This window comes from Bubalus bubalis, chromosome 4 (assembly GCF_019923935.1).
Source record: "Bubalus bubalis isolate 160015118507 breed Murrah chromosome 4, NDDB_SH_1, whole genome shotgun sequence".
Classification (NCBI taxonomy): domain Eukaryota; kingdom Metazoa; phylum Chordata; class Mammalia; order Artiodactyla; family Bovidae; genus Bubalus; species Bubalus bubalis.
The window spans coordinates 143,664,991-143,682,711 of NC_059160.1; the positions used below are offsets into that span (position 1 = coordinate 143,664,991).

Genomic DNA, 17,721 nt, shown 5'->3' on the forward strand with positions numbered 1-17,721 from the left:
CCCCATGGACTGTAGGCCGCCAGGCTTCTCTGTCCATGGGATTCTCCAGGCAAGAATACTGGAGTGGGTTGCCACTCCCTTCTCCAGGGGATCCTCCCAACCCAGGAATCAAACCAGGCCTCCTGCATTGTAGGCAGATTCTTTAACATGTGAGCTACCTGGGAAGCCTTATGAGGTACTGAGTCAAGTCAAATTCTGAGAGACAGAATGCAGAATGACTGCCAGCTAGTGGGAAGAGTGAATGGAGAATTGTTGTTTAATGAACAAGGAGTTTTAGTTTTGCAAGATGCAATGAGCTCTGGAGGCAGCTGCAGAACGATGTAAATGTACTTAACAATACTGAACTCAGCACTTTAAAAATGGTTAAGTTCATAAACTTTGTTAAGTGTATTTTACCATAATCAAAATAAAAAACCAAAAATATTTCCCTCCCACTGGTCTCTAATCACCATTCGGTTTCCACCCTCTGAAACCACTTTCATTATTTTATTTATCTTGTGTTTCCTTATGCATATACAAGCAAATATAAATAAACTAAACCACAGTATATAGTATTCTGTATCTTGCTATTTTCCCTAAACAATGCATCTTGGAATTCTTTCATTTCAAATGTAGAAAAGTTCACCTCTTAAGAGCAACATTTTAACAACAGTTTTAGCATGTGCTGCAAAGCTTTAATATAAAAGAACTTACCAAAATCTGGTGGACACTGCCCATTATAAGGAAACCAATTTCCTTTCACAGTGAAAGGACTTTTCCTGTTGCTTGTTGAACCAGTTCCTAGCTGTCCATTACCACCAAGTCCAAAAGAATAAATTCGTCCTGATGAAGGAACAAAAGCAGAAGTGTGCTGCCTAGAGTAAAATGACAGAAAACCTCAGACTTAATGTTACCTTTCATGTAAATATAAAAATAATTTACATTTAGGAAAGCACAGTGAATATTACTGGTATAATTTTTCTCTTCAAAAATAAGTTAATAAGACCATTAGAGTTTTCAAGTCTTCTGTACAAATTTTTATTAATAGCCTTATTCTATACTGAATGAATTCTGTACCACACAGGTAGACTGCTTAAGCATGGTCCAGAAAATTCCCACAAATGTCCAAATTTAAAAGGCCCAGCTCTGTACTGATACCTCTTAAACTATACGATTCAGCTCTAGAGGCAGCATCTAACTGCTGTCCAAGGAAATCAGCGAACCACCTTCTCACTCAGGTTCTAGCTTAAAGCTGTAGTCTCTAAGGGCCTACACCATGTGGGTATCACTCAAAAGCTTTAGGGTAAGAACCGGGCAGAAGACTGGTACATATAAAAATGTATGGTAAGACAATGTTTCCTTTCTTCAAAAGAAACTGATTCTTATGTATACACACTCAGATTTCTCTAGAGGTACCCGAGTAGAAGCAAACAAATTACAAACCTAAGAAATTACAAAACTGAAGCTAGCGAAAACCCACTAATCCTGAATCTGTCCAACTCCCTATGATGCTTCATCACCATATATTTAGGAATGGGCTAAAGGTGATCATCCAGCTCAGGTATTGTGTTCCTCAAAGTTTCATGGATTCAATCAAGTCTGGCAAATTCTTATGTTATTTCTGTAAATACTGTCTCTCTCCCATGTATTCAATGCTCTTCTTGATAATATTAGACAAATGTTTTATCTTCCCAACACTCTAACAGTCTTTTAATTTCTCCTAAATATCCATATCCCTTGTGACTAATTTCCCTAGATCTGTTTTCCATATTATTACTTTACTCTTTAGCAGTATGTCCAACCTGCTGTTTCCATTATCCACTGAATTTAAAAATTTAATGACTATGTTTTATCCCATTTCTAGTTCTTCTTTTCAAATCATGCAGACAGTTACTTCATTTAAAACCCTTAATACATTGTGAAACATAATACATATACATCAATTCAGGACTATTCTGATAAGTCCCAAGCCTACTTTAGGACAGTCTTGTGGTTACAAATTCTGAGGGAAGATTCAAACAAGAGACTAAGCCAAGGCCAGAAAAGTCTCCTTAAACTAGCAAGAGAATATTTCACTGTGGACTCTTCCCATGAGGTGACTTTACTAGGAGGAGATGGTTTCGCAGGCCTCACTACCACGTCTATCACTTCTTCGGTCCTACCTCCTATTCCAAATTCCCTTGCCATCTGTGGTATATCGCTTATAAAAACTGCCAAAGTTATTCCATTCCCTATACCCATTACCCTTACAACATGACTTTTGTAGGGGTTCCCATCAAGATGAGGAATCTATTTCTCCATGTCTTAAAACTGGTCTCTGGCCTATGGCGTGCTTTGAACAGAATGAAGTAGAAATGACAGTGCATGAGGTGACCCTAAGCCTAACAGGGGGCTTTGCATTCCTTTCCTCTCTCTTTTGGAACCCTGCTATACTACTATGAGCATACTTAAGGTTAGCTTGAAGGATAATATACAATCTGGAGCAGAGATAAGCCGACCCTAGCTAAAGATCCCACAGACTACCCAGCCCCTATCCAGACCATCAACTGATCAACTGAGTTCAGCTAAGATGAGAACTGCCCAACGAAGCCCACCAAAAATCACTAAGCCACAGAATTACTAGCTAAACAGGTAATTATGTCAGTAGTTTGGGGGTGGTTTGTCAAGCAAAATAAGCTAATTAATACATTACCCAGATTGGCAAATTTTTTCAGAGTAGCTCCAGAGTCAGTTCAAACTAACAGGTATTATTTTCAGATTTCCTTGTTTTTGCCCAGTGGAATTCTCTTTACTTCCCTGCAAACTAATCTATGCTATTTACTTAAAAGGACCTTTTGATTCCAGAGTTTTCAAGTTATCTAGCCTGTCATATAGCTGAAAAACTAAGGAGAATCTAACAACCAACTCATCTCAGAGCCAGATGAGCTCAAGTTAATAAAAATTTTTTAAATCAAGGATACACATTTAACAAAATAAACCATAAATGAACTCACAGAAAGGCTATGACAAACACAGACAGCTTCTTAAAAAGAAAAGACCTCACTCTGCTGACAAAGGTCTGCACAGTCAAAGCTATGGTTTTTCCTGTAGTCATGTATGCATGTGAAACTTGGACCATAAAGAAAGCTGAACGTGGAAGAATTGATGCTTTTGAACTGTGGTGCTGGAGAAGACTCTTTGGAGTCCCTTGGACAGAAAGGAGATCAAACCCATCAACCCTAAAGGAAATCAACCCTGAATATTCATTGGAAGGACTGATGCTGAAGCTGAAACTCCAATACTTCAGCCACGTGATGCAAAGAACTGACTCATTTGAAAAGACCCTAATACTAGGAAAGACTGAAGGCAGGAGGAGAAGGGGACGAAAGAGGATGAGATGATTGGATGGCATTACCAACTAGATGGACATGAGTTTGAGCAAGCTCTGGGAGTTGGTGATGGACAGGGAAGCCTGGCATGCTGCAGTCCATGGGGTCACAAAGAGTCGGACATGACTGAGCAACTGAACTGAACTGAACTGATGCAAAGAGACGACTCACTGGAAAAGACCCTGATGCTGGGAAAGATTGATGGCAGGGGGAGAAGGGGACAACAGAGGATGAGACGGCTAGATGGCCTCATCGACTCAATGGACATGAGTTTGAGCAAACTCTGGGAGATAGTGAAGGACAGGGAAGCCTGCCTGGCATGCTGCAGTCCATGGGGTTGCAAAGAGTCACACACAACTGAGCGACAGAACAACAAGCATATAAAACAAACTGCTGTGGCTGAAGAAGGGCTTAACGTTGTCCAGTCTGCCTCCTTCAGGAAGTAGTACTGTGATATTTTAAAGGAACATATCAATAATTTGAAAATTACTGCTCAATACTAGTTCATTAAATTCCTCCACATACTGGTCTATTAAAGGTGTGGTTCTTAATCCTGGCCACATTTTGGAATCGCCTAGGAGTGAACCTAGGCAACAATACATATTACTAAAAACTCTCCAAAGATTACAGCACAGAGTTAGAGCCACTGAACAAACATAACTATCTCAAGTCCTATATTTGATGTAATAGTTCAAAAATAGTTATGATACTATACTACTGGAATTTGAACCCTTTCCTTTTAGATTATCTCCCTTGATGAGTTCATATTTCTGGTATCCCTTGGTTGCTTCCTTCAAGAAGTTCCTGACAATTATTTATTAAGGAAATAATACATAGTTCTTGTAATACCAACTACCTGCAAATCAAACTGGTGAAGGTATCAACTGACATTCCCTCTGTAGATAAGTTCTTACATCTCTATCAATATATAACTGAAATTCCTCCCCCAATCCAATAGTTAAATAAAATTATCAGAAAGAACTAAGTTTACAGAGCTAAGAATAACTGTTCAAATCATGCTCATCTTAACTATGAAGAATTACAAAACTGGATTAACAGTAAATAATCTGTGATATCTCACAGGAGACTGATTAAATATTTCATCAGAAAAAAATTACCAAAATATTTATAATCTTTTAATGAATTATGCATGAAGTTGAAAAAGAAAAGTTGAACTCTCTACACATTACTGAATATATATTCATGTAGTACACGTTACTGAATATATATTCATGTAGAACTTCAACAGTCTAATAAACATTATGATAGTAAGCATTTCTGTCCACTTACATGTTGAGCTTTTATTCACCTTTTACAATAGATCTTGATGAAGGCCTTGACAAATTATTCCCATAAATCATTTTTCAAATACACGGTCAAACAAACAAAACTGAGCAAAGAAACGGGGAACACTGACCTTATCTGAGCAGAAAGAACAACAGAAACAGACTGCTAAAGATTTCAGATGTTGGAATTTTCAAACACAAGAACCTAGAATAATTCTGTTTAATAGTTGCTTAATGTCCAAAGAAATAAAGGCCAAGGCTGAAAACTGACCAATAGCTAGAAATGTTAAATTAAAAAAAAAAAAAACTGTTTCAGATTTTTAAAAAGAGTATGAAACATTAGGACTGAAAAATCACAATAATCACAATTGAGATCTTAAAGGTTTAACAAAAAATAGATATAGTATGAGAATTAGTGAACTGAAGCATAAATCATAAAAATAATCAAGAAGGCAGCAAATAGAGGCAAAAATGTGGAAAGTTAAGAGAGAAACTACAAGGTGGAGCGAGACGATTTAATACACATCCAATCAGGGGCTTCCCTGGTGGCTCAGTGGTAAAGAATCTGCTTGCCAATACAGGAGACATGGGTTCAGTCCCCAATCTGGGAAGATCCCACATGTGGTACAGTAACTAAACCCATGCACCACAACTATTAAGCCTGTGCTCTAGAGCCCAGAAGCCACAACTACTGAGCCCACAAGCTACAAATACTGAAACCCTCAAGCCCTAGAGCCCATGCTCTGCAATGAGAGAAGCCACCACAATGAGAAGCCCACACACTGCAACTAGGGGGTAGGCCCCATTTGCCACAACTAGAGAAAAGCCCATGCAGCAACAAAGACCCAGTACAGCCATAAATAAATACATAAATTTCTTTTTACAAATATACATCCAGAGTCCTATGAGGAAAGGAAAAGCTGTATCTAAAGAGACAAAGAGATTAGAATTTCCCATAACTGATCAAAGATATTACTCCACAGATTCAAGAAGCCCAGTAAGAAAATGAGGAAATTCATTCCTTAACAAATGAAAGGAAAACTGAAGAGACAAAGAGAAAAGAGACAAACTGTCTTCAATCATTCCTTAACAAATGAAAGGAAAACTGAAGAGACAAAGAGAAAAGAGACAAACTGTCTTCAAAGGAGCAACGTACCAACAGCTGAATTCTCAAATCTGAAGACAAAAGACAGTGGAATGTTATCTTAAAAGTGCTGAAAGCAAACGCCAAGCTAGAATTCTATAACCAGCAAAATCATTCATGAATAAAGGTGTAATACAGACATTTTTAAATATGCAAAGAATCTGCCACCTGCAAATCTACATAAAGGAAATACCAGAGGGTGGTTGATAAATGGAAAATGATACTAATTATTATAAAAATTGAAAAGAAAGTAGTAAATGCATGTACAGCCATTTCTAAATGTGCACTGACTATATGAAGCAATGTTTTTCTGGGGTTTAATAATATATATAGAATGAAAATTAGGAAAGGTAAATGGAGGTCTTACAACTCCTGGGAAAGTATTAATATAAAGATTAATGTTATTTCTAGAGTAACAATTTAAAAAGTTTCCAAATTTGCAAAATGGGTATAGGGAATTCAGTTAAGTTCAGTCGCTCAATAGTGTCAGACTCTTTGCAACCCCAGGGACTGAAGCACGCCAGACTTGCCGTCAATCACCAACTCCAGGAGCTTGCTCAAACTCATGTCCATCAAGTCAGTGATGCCATTCAACCATCTCATCCTCTGTTGTCCCCTTCTCCTCCCACCTTCAATCTTTCCCAGCATCAGGGTATGTTCCACTGAGACAGTTTTTCACATCAGATGGCCAAGTACTAGAGCTTCAGCTTTAGCATTAGTCCAATGAATATTCATCTATCCAATGAATATTCAGGACTGATTTCCTTTACCACTGACTGGTTTGATCTTCTCGCTGTCCAAGAGACTCTCAAGAGTCTTCTCCAACACCACAGTTCAAAAGCATCAATTCATCACTGCTTTTTTTATGGTCCAACTCTCTCATCCATACATGACTACTGGAAAAACCATAGCTTTGATTAGACGACCATTTGTCAGTAAAGTAATGTCTCTGCTTTTTAATATGCTGTATAGCTTTGTTATAGCTTTTCTTCCAAGGAGCAAATGTCTTTTAATTTCATGGCTGCAGTCACCATCCACAGTAATTCTGGAGCCCAAAACAATAAAGTCTGTTACTGTTTCCATTGTTTCCCTATCTATTTGCCATGAAGTGATGGGACCAGATGCCATGATCTTAGTTTTCTGAATGTTGAGTTTTAAGCCAGCTTTTTCACTCCTCTTTCACTTTCATCAAGAGGCTCTCTAGTTCTCCTTCACTTTCTGTCATAAAGGTGGTATCATCTGCATATCTGAGGTTATTGATATTTCTCCCGGCAATCTTGATTCCAGCTTGTGCTTCCTCCAGCCTGGCATTTCACATGGTGTACTCTGCATATAAGTTAAATAAGCAGTGTGACAATATACAGCCTTGTCGTACTCCTTTCCCAATTTTGAACCAGTCTATTATTCCATGTCCAGTTCTAACTGTTGCTTCCTGACCTGCACACAGGTTTCTCAGGAGGCAGGTCAGGTGGTCTGGTGTTTTTGTCTTTTGAAGAATTTTCCACAGTTTGTTATGATCCACACAGTCAAAGGCTTTGGCATAGTCAATAAAGCAGAAGTAGATGTTTTTCTGGAATGTTCTTGCTGTTTCTATGATCCAGCAGATGTTGGCAGTTTGATCTCTGGTTCCTCTACCTTTCCTAAATTCAGCCTGAACATCTGGAAGTTCTTGGTTCATGTACTGTTGAAGCCTAACTTGGAGAATTTTGAGCATTACTTTGCTAGTGTGTGAGATGAGTGCAATTGTGCAGTAGTTTAAACATTCTTTGGTATTGTCTTTCTTTGGGACTGGAATGACTTTTTCCAGTCCTGTGGCCACTGCTGAGTTTTCCAGATTTGTTGGCATACTAAGTGCAGCACGTTCACAGCATCTTTTAGGATTTGAAACTGCTCAGCTAGAATTCCATCACCCCCACTAGCTTTGTTCATAGTGATGCTTCCTAAGGCCCACTTGACTTTGCACTCCAGGATATCTGGCTTGAGGTGAGTGATAACACCATTGTGGTTATCTGGGTCATTAAGATCTTTTTTGTATAGTTCTTCTGTGTACTCTTGCCACCTCTTCTTAATATTCTGCTTCTGTTAGGTCCATACCATTTCTGTCCTTAATTGTATGCATCTCTGCATGAAATGCTCCCTTGGTATCTCTAATTTTCTTGACAAGATCTCTAGTTTTTCCCATGCTGTTTTCCTCTGTTTCTTTGCATTCAGTTAGGAAGGCTTTCTTATCTCTCCTTGCTACTCTTTGGAACTCTGCATTCAGATGGATTTATCTTTCCTTTACTCCTCCTGCCTTTTGCAATTTCCAAATGAAGGCTTGGGTGATAAACTGCAATTAATTTTGATTAACTTCAGCACTCTGCACAGTTTTAGCTACCTACCCCTTCACCCTCCACCCTGTGACAGGCAGTTATCCAATGATCCAGGAGTATCTTGCACACAGCTTGTGGGAGCCAGAGCAGGCTATACGGATTCTGTCCTTATATATGAGATCAGTCCTTTGATCACTGATTGTGGCTTTTGATTACAGAGGAACAGACACAAAAGGAGGATAAGTCTCTTCTGTATCCCTTCTGACCATTGTCACAAGCCTATTCTCCAGCTGAAGAGACTTCCAGGACTGAAAGGGCTGGTGTGTGTGTTGTTTTTTAATTTTATCTTCTATTTTCTTCCCTTTATTTCTTTTGCCCCTTTTAAAAGTCAGTTGTTTAAGATCTAGGACATTCAAATGTAACTGAATATAGAGGGGAATTTAGAAAGTCATTCTGCATGCCCAGGGAAAGGTACAGTCTCAGAAAAGAGCTGAGAAGACCTTAGGCTTACAGTTCAGTCTGATCCTTGGCACAGAGACAATCTGTAACAATCCAAACAAAACAAAAATCAGCAAACCCTAGAGAAGAAGCAGAATCTTTTTTCCAGAGTTACCACATTTTAGGTTCAAAGGTCCAGTTTTCAAAAAGAAAAAAAAAATCTGAGAATATTAAAAATTACAAAAGCATGGCCCAATCAAAGAAAAAAATAAACCAACATGGGAATGCAAAATGATACAGCTACTTTGGAAGGCAGTTTGATAGTTTCTTACAAAGCTAAACTATTACAATATGATCCAGCAAAAGAGCTCTTCATTATTTATCCAAAGCAGTTAAAAACCTGTGTCTATAAAAAACTTAAACACAGATGCTCATAACAGCTTTATTTGTAACTGCCAAACCTTAGAAGCAACCAAAATTTCCTTCAGTAGGTAAGTGGATAAACAAACTTATATCTAGACAGTGGAATATTATTTAGCATTAAAAAAAAATCAGCAACCAAGTTATGAAAAAACACAGAGGAACCGTAAATGCATATTACTAAGTAAAAGAAGACAATCTGAGAAAGCTACAAAGTATGTGACTCCAACTATGAAATTCTGGAAAAGGCAAAACTATAAGAGTAAAAGTCAGTGATTGCTAAGAGTTAGGGTGTGGGGGGGATGAATAAGAGGAGCACAAAGTATTTTTAGGGAAGTGAAAATACTCTATATAATACTACAAGGGTGGATGCACATCAATATACATTTGTCCAAATAGACAGAATAAACCCTAATGTACAATACGTATACTTGCAATAATCTGTCAATGTAGTGATGAAAAGAAATTTTCACATATTGAGGTATGGGAAGTCATTCTGGCTCACACCTAAGATAACACAAATTTAACACTAATTAAAACAGCTGGTTTGTGGCCCATCAAACATACATCCCACACCTGCTCTAATTATTAAAGAAAAGGACACAATGACCAGAAATAAATAATGTTCATGGTAAGAATAAAGATTAAATCCCTGCTCCCTTCCTGGGATGCCAATCCTGGCACTCCTTCGATGATAAAAGACTCTCTTCCCAGGTTCAAGGCCACAGGGACTTGCTGTGTACATGCTCATATCTCTTTTAGAAACTCTGAAGCAATCTACTCATGACTTGTTTGATGGGTCTTTGTTCCAACACGATATAAAACTGTGCTGAAAAGTATGCTTTTCTGGAGCTGTTCCTCAGTTATCTGAGAAGCTGTCTTCCAGGCTAACTGTCCTCAGTTTGGCTTAAATAAAGCTCCTTTCTTTTTTCCTATTATAGACTGTTTAATTATGAATTAATTTTCTTGTGAACCTAAAAATGCTGTAAAAAAGTCTACTTTAGAAAAATGAAACAACCAGATGATGAACCTTAATAGACTGAAACAATTTCCTAAAGATACTCAAATAACTAAAGAAAAACACGAAAATAGTCAAGAAAACAGTATATGAAGAAAATGAAAATACCAATAAAAAAAACAGAAAGCCTGAAAACAAACCAAAAGTAAATTATGGAGATGAAAAATACAATAACCAAAATTGAAAGTTCAATAGAGGAATCAAAGGCAGATTTGAGCAGAAAGAAAAATGAATAAGGGAACTTGTGAAGATAAAACAACTGAAATTACTAAGTCTCAAGGGGAAAAAAAAATGGAGACAAGGAAACAGAACCTAAGGAACATCTATGGAACATCATGGAGTGCACCAAAAAGGCACTGTAGGAGTTCCAGAAGATAAAAAGAGATAGAGATCATCTGAAGAAGTAATAACCAAGAAGTTCCCAAATCTGATGAAAAACACAAACATCCAAGAAACTCCAAGTAGGATAAACTGAAACAGACCCATACTGAGACACATTATAATCAAATCGTTGAAAGACAAAGAGAGAACTTGAAGGAATCAACAGAGAAGTGACTTGTTACATACAAGGAATCCTCAATAGGATTATCAGCAGATTTCTCAGCAGAGACTTTGCAGATCCAAAAGCAGTAGGCTTATATATTCAAATTACAGAAAGAAAAACCTATCAACCATGAATTTGATACTCCCTCAAAGCTCAGTCAGTAAAGAATCTGCCTGCAATGGAGGAGACCCAGGTTCGATTCCTGGGTTGGGAAGGTTCCCTGGAGAAAGAAATGGCAGTATTCTTGCCTAGAAATCCCATGGACAGAGGAGCCTGGCAGGCTACAGTCCATGGAGTTGCAAGAGTCGGACACGACTTAGCAACTAAACCACCACCAAAATTCTCCTTCAAAAATGAGAGAGAAATTAAGACATTTATAGATAAAAGCTGAAGGAGTTTGTTATCACCAAACTTGTCCTTTAAGAAATACTAAAAGAAATCCTACAGTTGAAATGAAAGGACACTAGTTACTCAAAGTTGTATTAAAAAATAAAGATCTCAGTAAAGGTAAATATGGGGCTTCCCCGAGAGCTCAGCTGGTAAAGAATCCACCTGCCACGCAGGAGATCCTGGTTGATTCCTGGGTTGGGAAGATTCACTGGAGAAGGGATAGGCTACCCACTCCAGTATTCTTGGGCTTCCCTTGTGGCTCAGCTGGTGAAGAATCCACCTGCAATACGGGAGACCTGGGTTCAATTCCTGGGTTGGGAAGATCCCCTGGAGAAGGGAAAGGCTACCCACTCCAGTATTCTGGCACAGAGAATTCCATGGATTATATAGTCCATATGGTCACAAACAGTCAGACACAACTGAGGAACTTTCACAAGTAAATATATGGGTGATTATAAAAACTAGTACTATTCTAACTTTGGGCCTTTTCCTCCAAATTTTGTTTTCTACAGAATTTTAGAGACTAATACATAAAATTATTAATTTTTTTTGACACACAATGTATATAAAAGTTATCTTGTGACACCAATAACTGAAACCAAATAGGGACAGAGCCATATAGGAACAGAGTTTTTGTATGTTATTGAAACTGACTTTGTATAAATTTGAGTTAGTGTTTAACTTTAGGATGCTGCTACTGCTACTGCTGCTAAGTCACTTCAGTCGTGTCTGACTCTGTGCGACCCCATAGACGGCAGCCCACCAGGCTCCCCCGTCCCTGGGATTCTCCAGGCAAGAACACTGGAGTGGGTTGCCATTTCCTTCTCCAACGCATGAAACTGAAAAGTGAAAGTGAAGTCACTCAGTCGTATCCGACTCGTAGCAACCCCATGGACTGCAGCCTTCCAGGGTCCTCCATCCATGGGATTTTCCAGGCAGGAGTACTGGAGTGGGGTGCCATTGCCTTCTCAACTTTAGGATATTAAATGTAATTCCTATGGTAACCACAAAAAAAATAGCTAAAGAATATACAGAAAAGGAAATAAGGAAAATAAAACATTTCACTGCAAAAAATAAACACAAAAGACAGTAATGTAGGAAAATCAGCAAAAAGACATACAACAAAAACTAAAAAATATTGCTGAAAGAAATTAAATAAATGGAAAGATCCCACATTCATGGATTAAAAGACTTAATATTATTAAGATGTCAATACTTTTGAAAGTGTTCTACAGACTCAATGCAATCCCCATCAAATCATGGAAATACAAATTAAAATCATGATTAAGGCCACTCATTATATATCCACAAGATTAGCAAAAATTTTAAAATATAACAATACCAAATTGATAGTGATGGGAAGGTAAACTGGTGTAAACATTCTGGTAAAAAGGATAACATTAACCTGTAAAATTCAAGTATACTCTATGACCCTGGGAAGCCCTAGTGGTTCAGCAGTAAAAAATCTGGCTGCTAATGCAGGAGACACAGGTTGAATCCCTGGGTCAGAAACATCCCCTGGAGAAGGAGATGGCAACTCACTCCAGTATTCCTGCCTGGGAAATTCCACGGACTGAGGAGCCCGGCAAGCTACAGTCCATGGGGTCACAAATAGTCAGACATGACTTAGTGACTAAACAACCACAAACGACCCAGAAATTCCATTCTAACTATACACTTTAGAAATATTAAAGTTTATGTATATCAAATAATAAATGTTCAAAGCAAAATTATTTGCAACTGCCAAAAATGGAAATACCCAAGAGTCCATCAGTAACAGAATGAGTAAATAATTATAGATGCATACAGTTGAGTAAAACACAGCAGTAAGACCTAATGATGGAGAACCATGGCTATACACAGATGGATAATCATACACATGATGTTAAAAAAAGAAAGAAAAGGAAGTCACCAAAGGCTACCTGCAGCATAATTCTGTGTATCTGAATTAACTGTTGGAAAAGTAAATTATATTACATAGAGATATATACCAGCTGGAAAAAAAATTAAGCTAAGTGGTCAAAACCAAGCAAAGGGTATTTTGCCTCTGGGGACCAAAGGTGAAGCTCAATTACAAAGCTCAGACTCCTATTTACTCCCAAGAACTGGGGATGGGGAAATCAGTATTCCAGTTCAACTTTCACCACTGATTAATCTTATGTCTTAAGTAATTAATTGGTCAATTTGTTCATTCTTTTTTTTTTAATTTGTTCATTCTTTAAAGAAAAAGGTGGACAAGCAAAAGAAAAAAAGACTATAACTTCAAGTGTAATGTTACATGGAACGGCACTGTTCAAAAAGGAATGACCCACAAATGTTACCACAGCACAAGTGGAGGGTTACCCTGCATGCTACTGCCATATTATAAACAAACAAGTCAAGGCAAAATCCTTCTTGCCAAGAGAATTAATGTATACATCGAGCAAAACGCACCCCTTAAGAGCCAAGACAGTTTCCTGAACATGTGAATAAAAATGATCAGGGGAAAAAAAAGGAAGCCAAACAGAAAGGTACTCAAGTTCATCTGAAATGCTACCAAAGAAGCACACTTTGTGAGAACCAATGGAAAGGAGCCTGAGCTGCTGGAAGTCATTCCCTATGAATTTGTGGTATAATAATAGTAATAATTAAAAGACCCCTGGATTGTTAAAAAAAAAAAAAAAACACCCTAATAATTGGGTTATAGATCAAAATACTCTTTTCTATAACCACTTACCTTCCACAAGCAATCTGAGTGACAATGCTTCCCATAAGTTCAAAAACTTTTCTTGGGTTTATTTCATGACTGGTAGAGTTATGACCCAACTGACCATACCCTCCAGCTCCAAAAGTAAACACTCCGCCTTCCTAAAAAGAAGACAAAATCCTTTGTGATTAGAAAGCCTGATGAAAGGAAATAATCTTCAGGAAAACAAGTTTCATTAAACCAATACTATTTTTTGCACTGCCTTTTACTATCTTTATATTCTTGTCAAATCACAGAAAATTTCATAAAACCTAAAAATGGTATCATTTTCAGTTTCCAAAGTAGCTCTGCAAAGGAAAAAAAAAAAAGTATGTATAAACAGAGCACACAAATATACCTACTCTTAGCATAGTGTTACTATAGACAATCTTTAAAATATTTATCATAAAATACATAACTGGATTAAAGGTAATATTTTTTAAAAAGTAATTCATGATGACAGTTTAACAAAAGCACAGTTAGTATTTTTTCAGTTCAATTGCTTTTCTTCATAGTTGCATCTATGTAAACGAATTTAAGCTATTAAATGAAAGTGGAATAAGAGTATTTATACAGACTGCTATGTCAGGAAATTGATTTTTCTGTTTAAAAACTTTTTATCAATGGGAAATTTCAACAAAGACACAAAAGTAAAGACAAATATATATATATATATATGTATTTATCTACATACGAATTATCATACAATGGTCACTTTCAAATGGTAAAACTTAGACAACCCTGGTTCATTGATGCCCTTGCCACCCCCTTTTGGAGGGTATTTCAAAGCAGAAAACTGTACCAAAGATACTTTAAACTAGTAAACTGTGGTCAATAAATCATTTCACCTATAAATGTGTATGTATTCTCAATGGAACATACCTCTAACAGATAAAAATATATAACACAATACCACTATACAGAAAAAAATATTAATTTCCTTTTTTGGACAGAAATAGCATGGGGTCACAGTCAGACATGACTGAGTGACTGAAGTTTTGTTTCTCAGGTTTTTTCATCTTACTGACATTACTGACTTGACATAAGATTGTGAATATTTAAAATACACACCATGACATATATATGCCCTGTGGAATTATTACTACAGTCAAATTAATTAACATATCTATTACCTCACATACTTTTTTGAGGGAAGGAAAAAGCTCAGATCTACTATCAGCAAATTTTAAGTACCGAATACTGTATTGTTAATAGTCACTATGTTGTACATTAGATCCTCAGAATGTAAAAATCTTCTAACAGGAAGTTTGTACCCTTTGACCACATATCCCCAGTTTCCTCATGCCCTACACCCTGGGAACTACCATTCTACTTAATGTTTCTGTGAATTTGACTTTCTATTCCTAATTGCCTTCCCTTTCACTTTTTTTTAAACAATTCCATGTATAAGTGATACCATTTAGTACTTGTCCTTGCCTGGCTTATTTCACTTAGCATAATGCCTCCAGGTTCACTTATGCAGTTACAAATGAAAGCATTTCCCCTTCTTATGACTGAATAATATTCCAGTATATGTATGTATGCCCACGCACACATGTACACATCACATTTCCTTTATCCACTCATTTGTCAGTGGACACTGGTTGTTTAAATATTTTGGTTATTGTGAACAATGCTTCAGTAAAAACGAGCATAGTTATCTCATTGAGATCCCGTTTAATGTCCTTCAGAAATACATCCAAAAGTGGGATCGCTGGATCTTACAGTGGTTCTATTTTTAATATTTTGAGGAATCTTCATACTGTTTTCTGTAATGTCTGCACCAAGCTGCATTTCCAACAGCAGAGTATAGGGTTCCCCTTTCTCCGTAAACCTGTTTTTGTTTTTTAATTATAGCGATCATAACAGATATGAGTTTGTGGTCTTGATTTGCATTTCCTGAAGACTGTGATGTTGATACTGAGTACCTTTTTCATGATCTTTTGGTCATTTGTGTATCTCCTTCAGAAAATGTCTATTCAAGCCCTTTGCCCATTTTTAAATTAGACTATTTTTCAGTCATGAGTTATTTGAGTTTCTTATGTATTTTAGATATTAACCCCTAACCAGATATATGATTTACAAATATCTTCTCTCATTCCACAGGATGACGTTTCATTTTGTTGATTGTTTCCTTTGCTGTGCAGAAGCTTTTAGTTTATTTTTGCTTTTGTTATCTGTGTGCTTTTGGCGTCACATCCAAGAAATAACTACCAAGACTCATGCCAAGAAACTTTCTCCCCAGGTTTTCTCCTAGGAGTTTTACAGTTTCAGGCCTTACATGTAAGTCTTTATTCCATTTTGAGCTACATTTTGTAAGTGGTATGAATTAGGGATCCAGCATTTGCATATGGATGTTCAGATTTCCCAGTATCATTTATTAATGATGATGTATGCTTTCAGCATCTTGTTAATGATTTGCTGCATTTATTTCTGACTATCTAGGACTGCAAGATCCAACGAGTCCATCCTACAGGAGATCAGTCCTGGGTGTTCATTGGAAGGACTGATGCTAAAGCTGAAACTCCAATACTCTGGCCCCCTCATGCGAAGAGTTGACTCACTGGAAAAGACCCTGATACTGGGAGGGATTGGGGGCAGGAGGAGAAGGGGATGGCAGAGGATGAGACGGCTGGATGGCATCACTGACTCGATGGACATGAGTTTGAGTGAACTCTGGGAGTTGGTGATGGACAGGGAGGCCTGGCGTGCTGCGATTCATGGGGTCGCAAAGAGTCGGACACGACTGAGCAAATGAACTGAATTGATTCTGTTTCATTGGTATTAATACATGTGCTTGCTTTTACACCACTATCATGCAGTTTTGGTTACCATAGCTTTGTAATATAGCTTAAAATCAGGACCCACGATGCCTCTACTTCATTGCTCTTTCTCAAGATTGCTTTGGCTATTCTGGGTCTTTCGTGTTTCTGTATGAATTTTAAGATTGTTCCATTTCTGTGAAAACTGCTACTCGAATTTGAAACAGATTACATTGAATCTGTAGATCACTTTGAGTAGTACAGACATTTTAACAATATTTGTTCTTCAAATCCAAGAACACGAGAAATCTTTCCATTTATTTGTCTTCTTCAATTTCTTTCATTGATGTCATATAGTTATCAGTGTACAGGTCTTTCCTCTGTTTGGTCTACCTTTATTCCTAAGCATTACATTGTTTTTAATGCTACTGTAACTGGGGCTGCTGCTTCTCTCTTTTTAGTTCGTTAGTGTATAAAAACACAACCCACTTTAAATGTTAATTTGTATCTTGCAATGTCACTAAAATCATTTATTGGTTCTAACAAGATGTTTCAAGGAGTCTTTAGGGTTTTCTCTTTATAGTATCAAGTCATCTGCAGAGACAATTTTACTTTTTCCTTCCTAACTTGAATGTCTTTAATGTTTCTCATGACTAATTGCTATGGCTAGGACTTCAAGTACTTTTTTTTTGGCCATGCAGCATGCGGGATCTTAGTTTCCCAACCAGAGATGGAACCCATATCCTCCCACAGAGGAAGCATGGAGTTCCAACCACTAGACTCCCATGGAACTCCCCTTCCAATTCTATCTTAAAGAGCAGTAGTGAAAGTGGGCATCCTGTTTTGTCCCTGATCCCAAAGGAAAAACTTTTAAATTTTCACTTTTCAAACTTTTCACCATTAATTATTATATCAGTGGTAGATTTGGCCTTTATTATGTTGAGGCATGTTCCCTCCATACTCCCTTTGTACAGTCTATATCATTAAAGGATGCTGAACTCTGTCAAATGCTTTTCCTACATCTACTGAGATGATCATATAATTTTTATCCTTCATTCTATTAATGTGGTGTGTAACACTGACTTCCGAATGATAAACCATCCTTGCATCTCAGGGATAAATCCCACTTGATCACTGGATATATAATCATCTGAATGTGCTACTGAATTTAGTTTGCTAGTATTGAGTAGTTCTGCATCTACACTCATCAAGGATGTTGGCTTGTAACTTTCTTTCCTTGCAGTGACTTTGTGTGGCTTTGATATCAGGATGATGCTGGACTTTTAAAGCAAGTTTGAAAGTGTTCCCTCCTCTTCTATTTTTCAGAGGAGTTTG

General features: G+C 37.3%; 1 protein-coding gene across 11 annotated transcripts in view; it reads right to left on the reverse strand.

Moving 5' to 3' along the window:
- Positions 1-17,721, reverse strand: part of HERC4 (HECT and RLD domain containing E3 ubiquitin protein ligase 4) — a 126,495-nt gene that overhangs the window by 61,125 nt on the left and 47,649 nt on the right. For all 11 annotated transcript variants that reach the window (XM_044942176.2, XM_025284610.3, XM_044942177.2 and 8 more), the window contains exons 7-8: positions 13,616-13,746; positions 694-854 (exon numbers count right to left, since the gene is read on the reverse strand). In XM_044942176.2, the coding sequence (XP_044798111.1) occupies positions 694-854; positions 13,616-13,746 (292 nt within the window). The remainder of the gene's footprint in view (positions 1-693; positions 855-13,615; positions 13,747-17,721) is intronic.